Genomic DNA, 21323 nt, shown 5'->3' on the forward strand with positions numbered 1-21323 from the left:
GAGGAGGTCTCCATGACCAAGTGCACACCCCCCCCCCCCGACACAACTGCCTCAGCACTGAAAAGTTACTTAGGATTGGGCCATAAGCCAGAGATCCTATTTGCCTGGAAGGAAATTTTGAACAAACATTTTAGGACTGCAACGTAACTTAGACTTAGCACAGAGCTCAGTAATTAAATTGTAACTAAAGAGTGCATAGAACCCACTCCCTTCTTCTATTGCAAGCACATTATTGAATTGTTTGTCTATTCACTGGGGCTTTGATTGTACCAGTTTTATTTCACTTGATAATATGTTCCATCAAGAATCCAGCAATTTTTACAAAATACCACTTTATTGCAGATACAAACCTCTGTCCAATGTGCAACATCCTTTAAACTTACATTAGACAGAATTACTTATTTTATCTAAAAAGTAATGTGAAATAAGGTAAGATACTGATCTCCAGTATTAAACAAGCCTGATTTAGGATCCTTTTGGGCAACACCCTATCCTCTTGAAATTTCTTCCATCCTACGCATTGGACTCTGCATGTATTTTGGATAGCATCCAAAGTTTTCCATCCTCTAAAACAAGGACTCTTCCCCTGAGGCAAAGAAATCATTGCTGCTACTCCACCGTTTTATTTATTTCTATGCTTATAGGTCACTTATTCCCCTGGGGGCTGGGGATAAGAATAGGCCCTCGGACAAGCGCCTCACTTGTCGTAAGAGGCGACTAAACAGCCACCGGGTAGATGGGATTCGTTAGCCTGGGAAGGCAGCTCATCTGAGAGAAGGAAAACTCTGATCCCAAACCTCCACTGCCTTGTGGCTACATCCAGTTATGGAAAAGGCTTCAGGAGTCAACCCTGAGGCAAAAGTCCCTGAGGCAGTTCATGGACGAACAGGCAACTCCTGTTCTGGCAACTCCTGCGACGCCGCTGGAACCAACCATATTGGCCTCTGCCTTTCCATTGGACCATTTCAGCGACGTGGAAAGGGGAGATTTGCTGCATGGGAAACAGTCTATCCTCCATATCTACTTTACCCAGGCTTCGCGCACTGGAGAGGACACTCTGTTCCAGAACCACCATTCACAGCACGATACCATAGTCTTCCGAGACTGAAGGATGCCAACAACAGGTCACTTATGTAGTTCAGCAAGCTCCAAAGTATGGAACAACACAGGCTGCATTTCCACCATGTGCTTAGACTTCTAATTATTTCTTCCAAACAAAGCAGTTTTTTATTCCCATACAATGAAAATGACACTCATAAAGTCACTCAACTTTTCATCAGTGTACTCATATAGAAGGTGTCACACAAATGCCATTTTCCAAATTCCATCTCATGCTAATTGAGCTTCATGTGATTGACTAAGAACATCTCAAGGTTCACTGGCTTTCCGAGTAATAGATGGCTGCATCTACACTTTTGCCCTGGAGCAGTATGTTTTTTGTGGTGTGCTTTGGTGCAGTGCGATAGCACTGGATCTCTAAGAGCCAGCTTTGTTGACATACATGTTACAACTCCTGTACTGACCTCTGGATTCTAACTGGTACATACATTGGAAGTACCAATAAGAAGTAAATAAGAAGTGGTTCTACAACCCCCTTGCTGATTCTAGCAGTCATTTTAGCTGCCATAGCACTCCAGTCTATCTTGTGACAATTTCTAGATTGCAGTGGTCATCCAATTCTGCAAATGCTGAAGAATTCACAATGTTCCAAATACTGAACATAAACCAGTTTTTTTAAAAGCCAGCAATTTATTTCATACACATTATTATACATTAACAATGGGACATTATTACAGGTCCAGCCTTGTTATACACGTGTTTTTTATACACGGATTTTGTCTCAACAGAATGGCCCATGAAAATGAAAAGGAATGAGCTGCTCCCTAGAGAAGGGGAAAAATACACCCCTTTAAAATCCGTTTTAAAAACTGCTTTTTACTGTTGCAAAGAGATAGTCATGCAAGTGATTACAGGTATAACCTAATTATCCACAGATTTTTCTATCTCAAAGCTCATGGGAAGGGCCCCTTAAATTAAAGGAAAACAGTCGTTTAATAATGCCAGAGAGGACAGTACTGACAATCCATCAGTCATTCTCTCTGCAGGCTTCACTCCTCCCTTCCCCCTGAACAAGCGAAAGAAGGCTAAATGGCAGCAATTATCACCTCGATTCTTTCTCCCTCAGTGGGGCTCCTGATGAAGGGAGGGACTGCTGCCTCCTAGTGAAGCCTAAGCCTCTGGAGAGAGACTGATGGCCTCTGTGTGCATTTCAAAAGGTCACCAAGGCTGTTTTTAAAATCACCAGAACAAAGAGACTTTGTTTTTTGAACTGATTTGCTACAGTGTGTTTTTTGCCATCCAAATGAAGAACCTGAACCCTCTTGAATAATGAGACTCAACCTGTATTTGCATTCCGTTTTTTGTTCTCCTAATTGCCGGACAAATCAATTTATCCTTTCAAAGATTAGAATGTTACTTCCTGAAAAATTGCCTTAGTGTCACATTTTCAGAATATAGGTTGTGCTTTGGTATCCACAGGGGCTCTGTTCTTGGATACTGAAATACATGGATACTCAAATTCGTGGATTAGGGCACAAAAAACCACCGAACGCGAACTCCTTGGCCCTCAGAGCACCCTCTGGATGCAACCGAAGTGCAGCTTTGGTCACATTCGAAGGGTTTAGATAAGGACTCCACATGGGTCAGGAGACCCACATCGAGTCAAATCCATGGATAAAAATATATATGCTGAAAACCCATCAGCTTTTAGGGTGCCACAAGATACTGTTGTTTTTCTAACAATTTCATTGTATCACTGCAACAGCCGATGCCATTTCGCCAAAAAAAGCACTCGCACACCCAACCCACACAGACACAATTCTCAAGTCATCAAACAAGGAAAATATTCTCAAAACGTGTACCTGAAAGCACCAAAGGCTTGGATGATGATTTTGATTTCTCTGCATTCTGTTTTTGTTCCAAAGCTGCCAGCATACCTCCTAAATCAAGCTGCACTGGTGCCTGGCTTTTTTTGCCACTGTTTTTGGATGATTCCTGCAAGAGAAAGGCATACCAAGTTCTTTCCCCTCGAGCACAAAAGGCTGCACTTTAATCTAGCAAACTGTTAATCTAGCAAACACATACACATTCAGTCAGAAAGGGGGGGGGGCAAAATGGTAAGTACTGAAGGTGCCACAACATGCCATGTAAGCAGCCCCTCCCACTCACAGTTGGAGCCACTCTGGGCAGAGATGGCAATGCACAGGAGATGCTGTTTGGTTTGGCAAGTATCAAACTTCCATGGCGCGTTGTGGTACCTGCAGTACTTACCGCTTTGCTCCCCCCTTTAGCCATGCTACTGGGCTGACAAGCAAGCCAAATGCAACACAAAGAGAAGAAAAGTTTACCTTCGTTTTTCTTTTTTCTACTGCAGTAAGTGAAATTTGTCTGTTTGCTTTTCTTCCAGATGGTACATCTGATTTGGGAGTCACCAACTCGTTTTGAGGACAGCCATCATGAGATTCAAATCCAGACTCCATTGTTACAGTTACCTTTAAAATACAGAAATACAGTGAAAATAGACATGAACAGAATAGTTGTATGCATGGGCGTTATGAAAGGATTGTAATGAGACCCACAAATTTAAGTTCATCTACATAACTGAGCTGAGTAAATCTGTAAATTCCTGTGAACTAACAGAATTCATATGTCTTACAGTAAAAATTAACTGGCTTTTCGATTAATCAAAAGTTGGTGTGTTCCACTCATGCAAAAGGGCTTCCACCACACCCTTCCTGTTTCAGCTCCCTAATTATCAAACTTCTAATTATCAAGAAACCATCATGATAGGAGTGAAGGGCAAACTGGCAATTCTCACTTGTTTGAGTAATAGTGCTTTCCATTCACACAAGGGTGCTCTCTGAAGTCATGGTACCCCAAGCTCTATTATGCCTAAGAAATTTAACTGCTGAACTACTTAAAGTAAACAGGATTCTTGCAGGAAGCAATAACAAACAAATGAAACAACATGATGGTCATTTTCAAGTCAAAGGTAAAACAAAAACCTCCTTACTTTGCTCTCATCCTTGGTAATAGGTGGTACACCATCAAATTTTTGAGCAACTGATTTGTATTTTTTATCAGCAGCAGCTGCTAAGTCAGGAAATTCATCTTCATCCTGAGTAAATGAAAGTTGTTGGTTTAGACTATTGGTTTAGGCTAAGCATGTAATAAACACACGCTTCCCAGAAATTATCTTCTATTTGTTCTGGTATTTTTGTATTATACACCTTTTAAAATTTAAAAATGAGATAATTAGATTCTTTTTCATTCCTATTAATTAAAATAAACAAAAGCTGCTTCAGAATATATTGTGACTACAAAGTTCTTCCACATACCACATCATGTAGAATGATCCTTCCTAATTTGGGAGTTAGAGTAGTAGTGGCTGGGAACCTGAGCTTCAAATCAGGAACTCCCAAGTCCAAACACAGCTCTAACTCATATGTGCTGTAATCACAGGCACACTTACTTGTAAGTAAGTCCCACTGCACAACGTGGAACTGAGGAAACATGCATAGGACCACACTATAGGTGACCTCAGCAAGATACTTTCTCTCAGGCTGGCCTCCATCTGCAATATGGGGACAGTAACACCCATCCACCTCACAAGATAGTTTTAAGAATTACAATACAATTGTATGTGCAAAATGCTTTGAGCTCTCTAAATCAGGATTCTTGAGCATGCTCGTTTGATTTACCTGTAGCAGTCACAGGGCATGGTCTAGCCAAAATTAAGCACCTTCAACTCCTTCACTGGGAGAATTAAGAGTGGCTATAATTTCTCCCACTTAAATTAATGGGATTTAAAAGGTGGTTATTTTTGGCTGAGCACAGTATTAGCAAGAATTATCTAGAGGTACAATTATATATGAAAGTATCAGCAGTTCTGCTAAGATAATTGTCTTGCTTGAGAAAGCCCTTTTTTAATCTGAAAAAAGTCTAAATTCAAAAGTCTAAAAAAATCAGTGCCTTATATGGGCAGAGTTACTCTGCGCTAACACACAGCAGTTGAAGGAAGTAGTATTGATCCCAAGTAGTTGATTTTTTTCCTGCTTAACAGTTACTCCTCCAGAGTGCAAATCTGAGTTGGAGAAGCCATAGCAGACCTCTTGTGGCTGCTCCAGAGTGTTGCAAATGTGCCATAAAGCATATTTGCACCAACCCAGGAGTCAGATGGGCAGGCACAGAGGCCCACATAGGCTTGAGGAAGCCAGATCCATGCCAGCAGAAGTGGGTAACTTTGTACCAGCCTGGGTGGGAGAGGGGATGGCAAGAGGATGTAACAAAGTTGGGGAAGCGTTTTGGGGGCAGTCATCTGGGAGCTGGATCGGGCTCAGGAGGGGGTGAGACTGGCCTCAGCAGCCCACACAGAATCCTAAACCATGTCCTGAGCAACCTTACACAGGTTGCTCAGACTTGCACCAGTAAATTCACTGGCGCAGATCCAAACAGCCCCATACAGGTGGCTGGGCCTTGACACCGGGTAAGGGGAAAATATCCCCTTACCCTGAGTTGCCCTCCAGCCACCTCCTAACCTGCACTGGATACAGGCCAGTTGGACTGCCTGTTCCAACGCAGGTTAGGACTGGGCTGCCTGTCAGTCTATCATTCGAGAGTCTGGAATAAATGGTGTGATCCTATTTAACAGTGCATTATGCAGATGAAAGCTGTGTTTTCTATGAGTTGAATGCTAACATTGTAGATAATAGCCATTGTGTCAGAAAGTTCTTCCACAAATGGAAGTTGAGTTGCATTCATGTAAGAACTTCTATCATGAGTAGAAAGACCTTCTGATTACAGCACTGAGCTCTGCAGTGAGTTAGGATGCAACCTTATTTTTTATAAAGTGTAATCATTGTACATGGCATGGCACAGGGAAGGAAGCAAAACGTGTAAGATGAAAAGTTCCTGCCCCAAGGAACCTAAATTTTATATGTTAGCCCTTAAACTACTAGTGTGAATGATATCAGTGAGAAGATCCAAGGTCCACATTTCTAATTCCAAATACATTTAATGTGGCCTCTTGTGTTTTGGTGCATGGATCACTGTATAAAAAGTTGGTGCAGTGAACTTTGAATTGTTAATTAAACCTTGTACTGCATTTCAACAAAATTCTGTAACATATTACATAAAAAAGAGCAGCTAATGTTTCACAGTCATTCCCAAGTTCCTGCAAATTCAAATTAGCATCTCACTTCCTCAAAGCCACACACATCCAGTGTTACCAGCAAATGAGTTTTCTGTACCTTAATTCTTGGAGGTTCCTGAACTATAAAGCTGTTGTTAGGAAGTGTCTCCACATCACTGTTTGACTTGGGTTTCTTTTTTTTCTTCCTTTTCTTCTTTTCTGACAGTTCTTCAAGTTCATTAGCACTGGCATTCTTTCTCGTTTCTGACTGTTACAAAATTGATAAAACTTTTTGTTATCCTGAAGTTACATACTAATGTGAAGTTTTGCTATTCCAAGAGGTAATGGCAGAATACTGTAGCTTGCAAATTAATCTTCCTACCTTATGATCTTCAGGAGCATCATCTTCAGGGGCATCTTTACTGCTAGGGGGGCTGTTGGCAAGAATTCCAGGAATGACTTTCTTAGGTGTTTGCGATAGCACAGTGGCCCAAGAAACCTGCGGCTCGGTGAGTAAACCCGAAGATACCAGAGGAACTGTTGTTTAACAGAAAAGATTAAGATTCAAAACTGCTATGTCTGCTATTAAGTATGACAAAGAATATATAGCAGGGCTGCATCCTTTTATCATAGGGTTCATTTTTCCCTTAGCAAGAGGCGTTCTTTCAGATGATGCAGTATTTTCTCCAAAAGATCAGCACATTTTCTGCTAAAAAAAAAGGTACATATCAAGGATAACCTTTGGCATCAAGTACAGGTTCTATTTGCAGCAGCTCCTTAGTGTACCTTAAGATTTCAGTTCCAAAGATCATGATAATTGCTTAACCCATTTTGAAGAGAGATTTGTTTTTGTTTTTGTTTAACTGAAGAAACTGCAAGATTATTTATTTTTAAAAACATAAAATACTTTGTGAAAATATACATTTTACAGTTGAGCTACATGGGGTTTGCCAGAAGGCCTCCTGCCCATCTGCTCCATACTATCATTGGCTGCCATGGGACTCAAAACAGGCTAAAAGCTGAGTTGTGAAAACTCAACATTGCGCAATAGTTCTAGGCTTTAACACGAAGTGCTAAAAATATACTGAGTTGCCATATGACCCTAGACTTCTGTAACTCAGCTACTAGGCTACCATGTGTCCCGTAGTAGCAAAAGGGATTCTTCCAGAAGACTTTCAGAGATCCAGGGAAAGATTCCTATTAGCTACTGAAGAAAGAACGCTTTTGGAATGCACTATCGCCTCCATGTCCAAAAGCTGCCTGGCATGCTCCTATCAGGTGAAGAATTTTACTTCAACAAGGAAAGATGTGCAACCACTGTTAGACAGGAATTATCTGTATATTACCTTGCCCAGACTCCAGGGTGGCGGCTGAGGGCCTGGAGCGCTGCCTGGAAGCAGTGAGGATCTGGATGGGGGCTAATAAACTGAAATTAAATCCGGATAAGACAGAGGCTCTCCTGGTTCGGAAATCCTCGATGCAGGTGCTGGACTATCGGCTTGCTCTGAATGGGGTTGCACTCCCCCTGAAGGAGCAGGCCGGCAGCTTGGGGATCCACCTGGACTCGCAGCTGCTCCTGGATTCCCAGGTGGAAGCTGTGGCTAGGGGGACCTTCGCTCAGCTTCGGCTGGTATGCCAGCTGCGACCGTACTTGGATCATGCAGACCTGGCCACGGTGAACCATGCCACGGTGACATCAAGGTTAGATTATTGTAACGTGCTTTATGTGGGGCTGCCCCTGACGACAGTTCGGAAACTGCAATTAGAGCAGAATGTGGTGGCCCGTGTGGTTACTGGAGGCAGGCGGTTTGACTCTGTCAGCCCACTTCTCCAGTGGCTACATTGGCTGCTCATTCGTTTCCGGGCCCAATTCAAGGTGCTGGTTTTGACCTTTAAAGCCCTATACTGCTCTGGGCCAGGGTATCTTAGAGATCGCCTACTTCCGTACAATCTGGCTCATCCTCTTAGGTCATCAGAGAAGGCCTTTTTACAAGTGCCGCTGCCCAAGGAGGTACGTGGGGCAGCGGCAAGAAATACGGCCTTCTCAGTAGTGGTACCAACGTTATGGAATTCCCTTCCCCTTAACTTGAGAATGGCTCCCTCTCTTGAGACTTTTCAGCGAGACCTGAAGACCCTTCTATTTAAACAAGCCTTCTGAGTTTATGGCCTTTTTAACATCTTTTCTACATCTTTTAGTATGTTTTTACATGCCTGATTCCTTTATTATCTGCTGCTCTATGCCCTTTTTACCTGACTTCTTATCTGACTTCTGTTTTTTATGATATCTGTCAATGTGTTAATATGTTTTATCTATTTGTTAAATTATGTTTTAATCTGCTTTTAACATATTGTAAGCCTCCTTGGGTCCCTTTGGGGAGAAGGGCGGAGTATAAATAAAGTTATTACTTATTATTATTATTATTATTATTATTATTATTATTATTATTATTATTATACAGGAAGAAGGCAGAAAAAAAAAGCTAAAGAGAAGTCTAATAAAAGTAAGAGAGAGAAAGCCACAAGCCTTTAACCATGTAACAAAAGAAGTTACAGCTCCCTTTACTGACAGAATCCAACATTTACACTCTCTCATTTACACCCGTCCTTACTACATACTGGGTGGCCCTGCTCATATGCTGTTGCTCTTCCAACTAAGACCACCTCTGCCTAACAGAAATCCAGGGAAGGAAGAGAAGGAACTGCTACTACCCACTGCTGCTGCAGGATACATTGAAGGAAAATGGGAAGGGGAGAGACAAGAGAACCCAGGACAGGGTGTAAACATGTGCTATAGGCATATCAGTGGGCCCCAAATCAGACTGTGCCCCAGGGTCTGATGCAGCTTTGTTGTTCAGCTAAGCTTTCACCTTAAGCCAGAGGTTCCCAAACTGCAAGGCATGGCTCCTTGGGGAGCCACAGAAACCAGCCAGGGAAGCCACAGAATCCTCACAAAAACCTACCACGCTAAACAACGTACAGGATTGTAGCCCTAATGGGAAGCTGCAGTCAATGGCCCAGTAGGTCAAGGGAGCCACCAGTCACAAAAGTTTGGGAACCACTTAAGCAGTCCATATCACCCAAATTCTAAGCACACTGAGGAGCTGCTGCAAGCAGAATTTGTACTTTATAGCCAAGGACAGCCTCCAAATATATCTACCTCAGGGGTGTGCAAACCTTTGGGCAGGAGGGCCACATCATCTCTCTGATACTGTGTCAGGGGCCAGGAAAAAAAGAACTAATTTACATTTCAAATTTGAATAAATTTACATGAATGTATATATTAGAGATTGAACATATATGAATGAATGAAGGTCTTGCAATAGCTCAAGGCCTATAAAAGGCCTTGCACAAAGCAAGGCCAGCCTTTCCTTTGCTGCCGCTGCTGCATCACAGATGTGAAACAGCAAGCAACAGCAAGTGGAGGGAGCCCTTGTCCAACAGCTCATGCAAGAAGTCAAACAGTTGGCTGTCACGCTGAGAGCAGTTGCATCAGGCCAGCATGAGCTCCAGCAAGTCTCCAGAGGGCCAGAGGTTCACTGGAGACAAGGGGCTCTCTGAGGTCCAGATTGGGAGTCCTCAAGGGTCGCAAGTGGCGCCAGGGTTTGGGCACCCCTGATCTACCTGAGCAGTAAACTTAAGCTCTCTTAATAGAAGCTGAATGCTAAAAATTACACTTGGGCTCAAAATTTGTAGGAGACATGAAAAATTGAGATTTTAAATATACACAAGAAAGGTTATACTATCACTAAATATTGATTAGTAATTTGCCTTTTGTTATTCACAATCAGCATAATGAAAGAGTGAATTTATAGTTTCTAAGCATGCTCATGGATGAAGAAACTTTCAGTTATGGTTTACTGATTGCAAGTACAGGAATAATGCTTTAAACCTTAAATTAACCTTAATGTTACCCAAGATCTACTATGTTGAGTAACATTTACCTCCAGGATCAAAATTTAACGATCTTCTTGAGAGATCCTTTCTCACAGACACTTCTCCCTACAAAAAAAACACAACAAATATTTCAGCCTTGAGTACAAAAAAAGCTATTAATTTAAGTAAACCTAGCATCACCATCACTCAGCTGTCAAACTGACAGTTTACAGTAGCATAAGCAGGGGGGCCAGAGCGAGTCTGAAGCAGGTGCCCATCCCCTCTCCCTTCTCCTGATGGACCTGGACGTACATGCTAGAATTAAACCTAATCTACACACCCTGGATTCTCAGGAAACATTATTTAGAAAGATTGATCTGTTAGGTCACTGGTTCCCAAACTGGGCACGCGGTGCCCCAGGACGCTCCAGCAAACTCACAAAGGTGCCACGGGGTGCCCATGGCACCCATCTTCCGGCTCACTGGGCTAAGATTGTGCAAAATCTTGCACAATTGCACAAGATCTCGTGTGATAATCCTGCCACAACAGAGCACCACAGAAAACAGATGCACTGACTGTGATAAGTTTGAGAACCACCATTTAGGTCAGCCATTTTCAACCTTTTCCGCTCACGGCACACTGACAAGGCCATAAAGTTATCAAGGCACACTACTAATTTTTAATTACATTACTATGTTAATATTAATTTAATTAATATAACTAAGGGCACAAGCCTAATCAGGTCTACTAAGAAGTGAGTCCTATTTTGTTCAATGGGGCTTACTCTCAGGAAAGTGTAGTTAGGATTGCAGCCTTAGATCATTACATGACAATGAAAGAAATTCCCAAGAAGCTTAGCTTGGAGAGGGAGGTGTATGTGGTTTCTGGAAAGGAAGAACCATGTTTTGAAGCAGGTCTGTTCAAACTGTTATCAGTTGATATGCTCTGATATGCCAGGAGGTGTTGGCAAAGAGATGAGACTGAGCATACTGGAAAAAGGGGGGGTGAGGGGCAGTGAAGAGATGTGGCTGAAACAAGTGCAGGATTTACTGGCGTGGGGGGGGGGAGAGAGAGAATGGGAGGCAACTGACTCTGGACTTTGGAAGGTGGGGAAGAGGGAGGGGTGAACTGCAATTATGATGGGGGGGATGTATGTGCAGGAGGGGAGGAGGTGGGGGGGAAGAAAAGCATCCCTTCCCTGCTCATGTATTCAAGAAAGAGTGCAACCAAGCCTCTGTACATCTACTCAGAAGTAAGCCTCATTATAGTCAATGGGGCTTACTCCTAGGTAAGCGTGGATAGGATTGTGGCCCAGCGCCCTTCCTGCCAACGCCTTGCCAGGGGAGGCAATGCAGGCAGGGTTACTTTGGGGCATTGCTGGCAAGGAAAAGGGTCTCTCCAGGATCCTTTCCAGCCAGCTGCTTCTGGCTCCTACCTGCTTCCACCTTCAGACTCGCTCTCACTCCCTCCTCGCTCTCGCCGCTTGCCCTCACTCCCTCCACGTTCCCGCCTGCTGGGAGCTCTTCCAGGCTGCCCAATCAGCACACGGGGCAGGCACCAGCAACAGCAGGAGGGTCCAAGCCCCTGCGCGGCTGCCCCTTTTTTTCCTGCTGCCACGCGAGGCTCCAAGCCGCCGCTTCTCCCACGCGCACAGCTGCTGCCACCGTCACCTGACTTCTTGGCAACGCGGCACACCTGAGGTAGCCTCATAGCACACCAGTGTGCCGCGGCACAGCAGTTGAAAACCGCTGGTTTAGGTGCTTACTGGTAGAGGACAATTAATTCATGCTGGATTCGTTCACAAGATGAGGGGACTATAAAACACATGCTGAGAAAGTGAAATAGTCATACGAGTCAGTCCTCACGTATGTCAACGTGTTAAAAAACCAACAAAAACTATAGATTCAAACAAAAAAATGAACTGACAGACATTATTTCCTGCACTCCAAAACTATTTCCCCACTAATGTCCATTGTTCATTCCTATGCTCTAATATAATAAAACACATAAGCAAGAATTTTTTTGTTGACTTTACAAAATATTCTTATCTATTAATTTGCTATAATCAAAGGGTCTCTAAAATGATAGTACAAGAATACCACTTAAAGTAAAGGAGCAGATAAGAAATTACTGGGTCGAACAGTCTCAGAGAAATTTAGCTGACTGGAGAAGAAGTCAGTTCCGAATCTCATCTATCAAATGACTGGATCCAACATAATCAAAAGACATAAAACTGTCTATTCTTGCATACCTTTCGTATGAGAAGACAGAAACTGTGCATTAAACATACAGTTGCATATGAATACACTGTCACATAATATTCTGCTAATACTCTGCCATTGTCACACATTAAGCACAAACTGCTAACCTCTTTGGTTATTAAAGCAGACTTCTCCAATCTTTCACGAGGTTTCAGAGGCAGCTGGTCTCCTTCAGCTGAACCTACTGGTCCCCATGCATGTTTCTGAAGATCTAGCAGATCATTGCCATCCGCATGTTGCAATTTTGGGAAATCTGAGAGGGAAATTTCAAAAGGAGGCTCTGGAAGACACTCTGTGCTTGGAATCTGCTTGAATTTCCTATTCACACCTTTAATAGGCCTGTCTAATAAAAGCAGAATTTGTATATAATGAATATATTTATACTGCAGATACTGATGCAAAGCAAAATTATCCACCTTCAGTACATTATAGAAAAAAGGTATTAATAAGTACTAACCCTTACATATATAGGAAAAAGGATGCATGTATATATTTTCTGCAGGTATTGGCTAAGAGAAAAAAAACCACTCCTAATACAGAAATTTTCGACACATCCTATCCAACCTTCCAGGGCCAATGCAGCTGCAATGCAGCTCCAAGGTAAGGGAACAAACATTCCCTTATCTTGAGAGGACTCTGCGGTTGCCTCCCCCATCCTCCACCGCCGCAGGATGCAGTGTACACCCCATTGTCACAGTGCTGGAAAGCTAGATATGATTGGACCCTTTGAAAACTATGTCATGACCCACTCCGCCATTTTAAAAGATCATTTCCCTCTAAATATTGTGGAACATAAAAACAGTTTACAATGACTACAGTACATGCAAATAAATGTTACTACAAGACAAAAACCACAACAATTGCATTTGTTTCCTTATAAAACCTGTTATATCATTTTTTTGGCACTCAAAGCACAATGATTTACAGTCCAATCCTAAACTGCCCCAGCACTTCACAGAACAGTGGCACCCAAAATGGACATTGCAGTATTCTGCAGGGCCAGGGCAGTCGCCGGAGTCTTCTCAGGGTAAGGGAATAAATGTTCCCTTATCCCATCTCAAGCCCTGCAGTTGGTAATGGGTCTCCTTGAATCTGCACCCAGATTTAGCCGGATCAAAATGTCCATGTCAGGTTTCCATGCATGGGAGGGTGCACAGGATTCAATGGCAAAGACTGCTGCCGTCTCTGCCCTCCTCCTGGGACTGATTCGCCCCTTGGTCCACCCTTCCTCTACCCCATTCCACTCTCCTCCCACCTTCACCCTGCCCCCAAAAGCCTCTCTACTGACTGGCAGCAAAACGTACTGCTGGCCACTTCAGCAATACGTCACCCCAGTGCAGAGGCCCAGTTCCAACTGGTGCTGGCCTCTCCACCAGTGGGAAAATGCCTTACAGCACTTTAACAACACTCAGCACCGCGAGACAGAATAAAAATGTTTTGAGCCTTCATTGTAAGACCATGAAGGAGGGGGGAGTTCTTAGTTCCTCTGGTAGGGAATTCCATAGTTTAGAAGCCACTACAGAGAAGTCTCACCATAGTGTCATCTGCCATCCCTCTAACTTGGGATAAAGGTGGCCCCTGAAGAACAGCCCCTTCAGATGACCTAAGAGCATGGGCTGGAATGCATGGGAGATGGTCCCTCAGATAACATGGACCCAACCCATGAAGGTCTTTAAAGGTTAATACCAGCAACTTGAATTGGGCCCAGAAACGAATGGGCAACCAGGGCAGTCACTGAAGCCTGGCTCGCTTGCTGCTGCATTCTGCACTAATTGCAGCTTCCAAAACATCTTCAAGGGCAGGCAGCCCCATGTAGAGCATGTTACAGTGATCCAGGTTTAAAGTCACTAAGGCATGGACCACCGTGGTCAGGTCCAAACAACTCAAGAAAGGTTGCAGCTGGCACACCAGTCAGGGCTGGTTAAAAGCACTCTTGGCCACTGGTTTTGTTCTCTCTAATCTGCAAAATTCTACACCAACCAATAATTATAGCATACCTGCTTTAATAGGATTTCTGCCGTGTGGAGCTGTGTGAAATGAACTCTCTGCTGATCTGCCATAAGCATCATTAGGCCTTTGACCCTCCAATTTGGGTTCATTAGTTGTTGGCTGTCTCTGTACAAAATAATGACAGGAATTAAACATTCTTTTCTAAAGTTGTTTTTCTTCTTTAAATTGTTCACCATATACAGTTATAACAATGTAGTCTGACTGAAATCTCATGTTAAAAGAACAAAAAACCAAGTAGCAGTAGATGACAAAGATGTTTACTGTTCAATAGCCAACGCAAATGGAATACTTTTAATTTTTTCGATTTACTGTTTGGGTCTTTTACAACCCAGATAATTGCCACTATAGATGCAAAAAATCTCACTGAGAAACACTGAGCTATATACAAAGAAAATCAGTCGAGTTAAGTACCACTTAAATCAATGAGATAAGTTAATCATGGCTAGTTCAAGTTCCATTCATTCCAACAGGATTTAGCCATGGTTGTCGTGGATAAAACTGATTAATTAAGAGTTTCCTTTACCAATTATTTAGCCATGAATACCCTCCAATTCAGAATGGTCAGCTAATTTTGTCCAGTTTCTTTAGATATCATAAAACAGCCCTAGCTAGACAGTAACTTTCAGAAATACTTAAGAAACTCTCCCAAATTTAAAAGATCTGGGCAGTAATGCCTACTGCTTGTGTGCACTGAGTTGCTTGTGGAAAAATATGAAGGCATTCTTACAGTTGCTCTCTCTCCAATTACAGCCTCCATTGCCGCTTTGCCAGTTCTCATACCAGAAACCGAAACTGCCAATTAGAGGTAATTCTTTCTCTACCCCTGAACAGTTTATGAAACCCATCTCCCCACTTTCATGAGTGCCTAAAGATCAGCAAATGGCAAGTCAGACCTATTATTTTTTAAGAGTGTTTCTTTGTTTCATGGAGCGAGTATGGGCCACATTGGAAAGACTGCCAATGAGGATGGACCATCAATGTATGTAACAGTGTGTTTCTTTGTACAACAGGGTCCTTGCTAATACTAGGTGGTCAGGTAACTGTCCATCTGGGATAAAAGCTAGTCCCTCCTCTGGCCCTGCCTACAAAGACATGCAACGATACTCACGGTTAAAGGGAAAGGGTACATGATTCACAGTTCTGGCAGGGACAGGATGCAGAAACAAGGATTGAAGCAGATCAGATGTCTAGCTCTTGCAACTGCATCCAAGGGCACACTAATCTGTGCTATAGGAAGCTACCTTATACCCAACCAGTAGTGGTCCACCTAGCTCAGTACCGGCAATGGCTCTCCAGTGTATCATTTTTTTCTGCCCTACAAGGGATACCAGGGATTGAACCTTGGATCTTACCACTCCCACAAGCTTTCTGCACAAATTTATACAGTTGGACCTCAGTATCCACAGGGGGTCATAATGGAATCTGCAGCTGAGGTCTAATAGGACAACTGGACGTGACTGGAAGTGTCTTCTGGTCTTGTCTGGAGGTGCATGGTCTTTCTGGGTTTCGGAACACCCCCAGAGGTGTCAGAAAGGCACTTCTGGTTTTGCAAAAATGCTTTCTGATGTACTCCAGTTGGTCAGGTGAGGCTCTCCACTGAGGGCTCAGAACTCACGGTGTGTCAAATCCGTAGGTTCTGAACCCACAGATAAAGAGGGCCCACCTGTACTTGAATTCACATAATTGTTGTGATGGAATTTCCATGTGTGGCTCTAGACACAGGATGGAGTTGTGAATACTACACAGAATTATATGAACTATAAAGTCAAAACAGATTGCTAGCTAATAGGACATTTATATAATATATTTATAAGGACTTCCCACCACCACCCACATATGGAGCATAAAGAGCTAGCCACGCACCGTGCGTAGCCAGTGTTTGTCCCTCATACATCCCGTAATCACACAGGATGTCAGAGATCAGGGTTGGGATCAGAACTGCTGGAAAGGGGAGTATTCAGAATCCTTTAAAGTGGAGCCCCTTAGACCAGTGTTTCCCAAACATTTTAGCAGTGGGACCCACTTTTTAAAATGACATTCTATCAGAACCTACCGAGTTTTATGAGTCTTTTAAAAAGTCAATTGAAAACAGGGAGTGGTTTTCGATTGCTTTTTACAGAGGTTCGAAGAGCCTGCAGAAGCACCTGCAGGGCTCCCTGCACCCCCTGGAGGCCTAACCTCACTCAGGTAAGGTTAACAAAACCCTCTCCCTGGCAGCAGTGCAATCCTGGGGATCATGTTACTGCCATAGCCCCTCCCTGCACAAACTTACAGTGCTCCCAACTCTCTTGCAGGAGTTTGGAAAGCACTGCTATAATCCATTCACTGATGGGGGGAGGAGGGGAGAGACAAAAACAGCGAAAGAAATCACTCATGATGATATCATAACTTACCCTTTGAGCATATGCAGCCTCTTTTCTAATAGCAAAAGTCTGTTTGCCATAGTTTCTGTCTTGTCTTGATGAGCTTAAGACCTTGTTGGTGGTGTTATCACACTGAAAGGTGGTATCTGCATATGCATTTGGTGCAGCTTCAAATGAATGAGGACTGGTATATTCCCCAGGTGAATTGTATGCCATAAATCTCCGAGATGCATATTGGGAAGGAGAGGTGGGGGTATCCCATGGCACGTCTTGAGTGTACACCTGTTGTCTAAATAAACATACAATATTTCTCTTTAGCTGGACAGTTCAAACATGACATTCATTTACCAGAACAAAATAACGCAATTGCTTGAATGTGTATCTATTGGGTACCAAAATGTGTGTGTCTTTTTTTTAGTTCAAATGATATCAACTTATTAAATAAATAGGATTCCTAGCAAATCTGTTACAGCTTAAAGACAAATTCTGTTTTAAGCTACAATATATATACAATCACTACTAAATCCCTTAGCTTAATTTTTCTAGCGTCCAGTGGGAAATGAGCATAAAGTGAAAGCGACAGCATTCAGATCTTTCTGTGACAGTTCACAGAAGGATCTTTGACAACAGTGCACTACAGCACCAGACCATTCAAAGTAGGGAGTGAACAGTTGATCAGATATACCAGAGAAACATGCATTAATTTGAGATGTGGGATTTTTTCTGAAAATTGAAATACCACCTTACTGAGGAAAAAAAAATTTGTGATTGAAATAAGCTTACAACACTTTATTGACAGAACACACAGCAGAATATTTCTAACTCTTAAGCTAGTGCCACATGTTTAGATGCCAGCCCAACAGACCAGAATCAGTATTGTAAACACCAAGCCACAAGCATAAGTTCTTAGGAGACAAGGATTTTTCCAGTTCCACTACATATAAAGTATGACTGGGATTGAACATTCTCTTGCCTCCCTTTCAAAATGTATAGCTTTATATGCAGCAGGATTTTGATGACTTACAATAGTATACAACACATTTTCAATAGGAAAAGGGTTAGTAAATACACTGGATGCAGCACAAAAAGAATTTATCTCCAGAAGTCCTATTACTTCCAGTGGAAGTCAACCAGCTCCCACCATCTGAGATACACTATTTTAACACGGAGTATGGTAGAATATACAATGGAATACTATATTTTAACATGGTGTATGGCACAGAAACATCCTGTCCCATAGGAAACAACTTATGTAACTCAGAGCACCATGTTGCAAAATAACACATTGAGCTAAAAACAAAAATATCTTACATCCCTGAATAACAGGGGCAAATGCTACAGTACTGGGACTGGGCTGGGGAACTTTCACAGATAGCAAATTCCATTTCTAAGGAGACAAAGCTATGCTTCTCACCAGACAGCTCAAAATGATTACAACCCATCCATCCATTTCTCTTTTCCATTGCATAGGAACCCACTGGAACCCAGGGTCAACACCTTACTCACTCTCAGTTGCCATTAGAAAGAGGGTTCCTATCTCTCATTAGTTAAGAACCCAAATATGTGGAGGAGGTGGGGCTAAGCAATGCAAGAACAGCAGAATTCCAGAGCTCCTGGAATGTCGTCTGTTTTCTCTTTAAAATTGTGGATTCAAGGAAATCCGATGACAAAGCCAGGAGAGGTTTTGTCATCCTGACAGTGCGAAGTGTCCCGAGAGGGTTAGAGCCTGGCCGGGGGGCTTTCTTCCTGGCACACAGCCGTTTAGGCAGATAAGGAGAAATGGCAATTTGCCACTAAGCTGTGAAAACCCCTATGGTGATATCATCTGCAAAAGAAGGAAATTGGGAGATCAAAGTAAGTGCTGATTGTATTATGCAAATCTCGGCTTCAAACGACTGATTTGGGTTAACGCTTTGGAGGAAAAGGAGAAAGGGAGGCAATCCCCCCAATTTATTGGTGTTTTTTTTAAAACCTGAGACGAGATGGTGCGATTTTGATACTATATAGACAATGATTTGATTGACATAACTCTACAAATTTTGCAAACTGGTACTGGATACAAATTTTACTAGATTTTATTTTGGACTATTTGAATACGTGGAAGGATATTCAAGGAAGGAAGGAGCGGTGAATTGACTTTGTTTAGTCTGAAGATCTTATATTTCACATTCCACAGTAAAATGAGCTACTTATTACACCTAGTGGGTTAAAAGATAATTGCAAAGTGAAAAATGTCAGAAGAAGAACGGGGAAACCTCATGGAAGAAAAAATACAAACATTAACTCTATTGAGTTGTCAGCAAGGAATTCGATTTTTACAAATTCAAATCAGTGTGGAAATCTTAAAACAAAAGATAAATAAACTGAGTGAAACAAAAGAAAGAGTGTAAAGGAGAAGATTGTTGATCAACAATTTGGAAAAGGAGCTTTGATAAGAGTTGCAGATTGATGGAGCAGCTCAGAAGACAACCATTCAGATGTCATCGGATCAGATTGGACGAGAAACAACTGGACTGACAGGCAAAGAAATGGATCAAGAGAAGGAGAGGATTTGCCAGAATTTGGATTTGATGGGAGTAGCAAGAAGGGGACACTTATTAAAGCGCCAATTGTGGAGAACGATTTATGTGAAGTTTACTAGGAAAAAGAGATGGAAAATTATTTGAGAGATATTAAGATGAATGTATAGAATTTGAGATAAGGAGAAGAATTGACATTCAAAGTAGAATAATGATTTGGCAGAGATGTTTATATTTAAGAGATATGTTAGCATTTTATAGGTTAATTTAGAACAATTAGAATTGGAATTAAAGTTTGAAACTGTTTCGGAAAGATAATATGATAATAAAAATGGTTAAATTTGTATGTTAAAAATATATGTAATTAAAAATATATTTGGGGATATTAAGTTTAGAGATAGTAAAACTTGTTAAATTAGTTTGGTAAAATAATGTGTTTAATTTTTAGAAAAGGAAAGAGAGATAAGAAGGATTTTATATATATTAACAAAACATATTTCTGTATGTTAGGTATTGGAAAGACTCTGCAAGGTTGATATTGGAAAGACTCTGCAAGGTTGGGGCATTTGGTGGGCCGCTGTGAGATACAGGAAGCTGGACTAGATGGGCCTATGGCCTGATCCAGTGGGGCTGTTCTTATGTTCTTATGATATAAACAGGAATGGTAGAAATGATATTGAAAGTATACAGTATAAGTATATATAGTATATAAGTATAATATAGGGTATGCAGAGATAAGTATATACTTTTTAATTTTTTTTTGTTCATTTTATTTTCTCCCATATCTTTTAGGTTAATGAGGGGTAAAAGTAGAAGAATAGTAGATTAGGAATATAGAATGATGTATTAAATAATTTGGTAGATGGTGTCTTGCAACCTCCAATGTTTGTGGTGTATGTGCTTGTAGTGTTTGTGTGTATTAATAAAAAAATATTTTTTTAAAAGAACCCAAATACAACAGGTATACCTTGACTTCATTGCTTTGCTCTTTCAACCACTTCAATTATAATGACATTTCAAATTTCATCCACATCCCTTCCTCTTTTGCCCAATTTTATCCAACCTTCCATTAACTTCATCAACATTCTTGTTTATTTTTTATTTCTGTTTATTTAGGTTTCACATGCATTTGCATGTGTTATATTGTTATTTAGGCTTTTCACTGGCCAAAATTGCAAGCTAAATAAGACTATGCTTTGACATTCATCCATTTTTTGACTTTCATTCATGCTCTGGTCCCCAACCAGATAAAAGTGCAAGGTATGCCTGAATTCACTTATCTTTAATATATATATTATATATATATATATATTGAAAACTTAAGATTTGTAGCACAGAGATTCAGAGTATCAAAACTAGGAGTGTGCCATCACACACCTACACACAAACTGTGTTGGTTCAAAACACAGGGGCCAACTTCCCATATAGTCTGTTAAGACATTTCTTGAAGATGTCTAAAGATAAAAAGGCATCAGAGAGATTGCTTTGGGAGCAAAGGAACATTTACAGTCATCCTATGGTTGATAGCAAATGTTCACAAATCATAACCCCAAAGCCAACATCATCTGTGAAATGTCTTAGGAAATAGATTCAAGATCGTGCTCTAAAATAATACATATATCTATGTCAATTTACAACCAAAATACTATATAAAATTTAACTCACCAAACTTCTAAGGAATCTAAATTCAAGACCTTGGTAAGCGAACAGTCCCCCAAGAAATGAGATGTAGAAGGGTACATACTTATCCACTGGTGGCTCCTGAACATATGGGCAGCATGTTGTATAATATCTAGGAAAGACACATGCTTCTGAGGGTTCTGACCATGCCATTGTTACCGCCGCATATTTTGGGACAAACGGTTTGACCTCTGCTGATAACTTGATGCCCTGAGAAACAAAAGGGTTTTTGGCTACATGCACTTTGAGATGAACCAAAATAAGTGAAAAAGCTCCATCTATGTGAGTGTAACTGTCACAAGAAAAAAAAAAAAGGAGTGCCTAGTTCTTCTTCTCAACCAGAAAAGGTCTGAAGGAACTAAATTCATAATAGGAACACTCCAGTAACACCAAGATTTAATTAAGTGCTTAATTAAACCGCGTTTTA

General features: G+C 41.6%; 1 protein-coding gene across 4 annotated transcripts in view; it reads right to left on the reverse strand.

Annotated features, from left to right (window-relative positions):
• Positions 1 to 21323, reverse strand: part of SECISBP2 (SECIS binding protein 2) — a 37452-nt gene that overhangs the window by 10188 nt on the left and 5941 nt on the right. The window contains exons 2-11 of one of the 4 annotated variants that reach the window (XM_066618432.1): positions 20961 to 21106; positions 16728 to 16986; positions 14322 to 14439; positions 12432 to 12667; positions 10132 to 10189; positions 6573 to 6727; positions 6309 to 6458; positions 4073 to 4177; positions 3408 to 3551; positions 2922 to 3054 (exon numbers count right to left, since the gene is read on the reverse strand). In XM_066618432.1, coding sequence (XP_066474529.1) covers positions 2922 to 3054; positions 3408 to 3551; positions 4073 to 4177; positions 6309 to 6458; positions 6573 to 6727; positions 10132 to 10189; positions 12432 to 12667; positions 14322 to 14439; positions 16728 to 16986; positions 20961 to 21106 — 1504 coding nt within the window. Of the gene's footprint in view, positions 1 to 2921; positions 3055 to 3407; positions 3552 to 4072; positions 4178 to 6308; positions 6459 to 6572; positions 6728 to 10131; positions 10190 to 12431; positions 12668 to 14321; positions 14440 to 16727; positions 16987 to 20881; positions 21107 to 21323 lie in introns of those variants that run through there. The other 3 variants (XM_066618434.1, XM_066618433.1, XM_066618436.1) reach the window with 3 other exon arrangements.

This window comes from Tiliqua scincoides, chromosome 2 (assembly GCF_035046505.1).
Source record: "Tiliqua scincoides isolate rTilSci1 chromosome 2, rTilSci1.hap2, whole genome shotgun sequence".
Lineage (NCBI taxonomy): Eukaryota > Metazoa > Chordata > Lepidosauria > Squamata > Scincidae > Tiliqua > Tiliqua scincoides.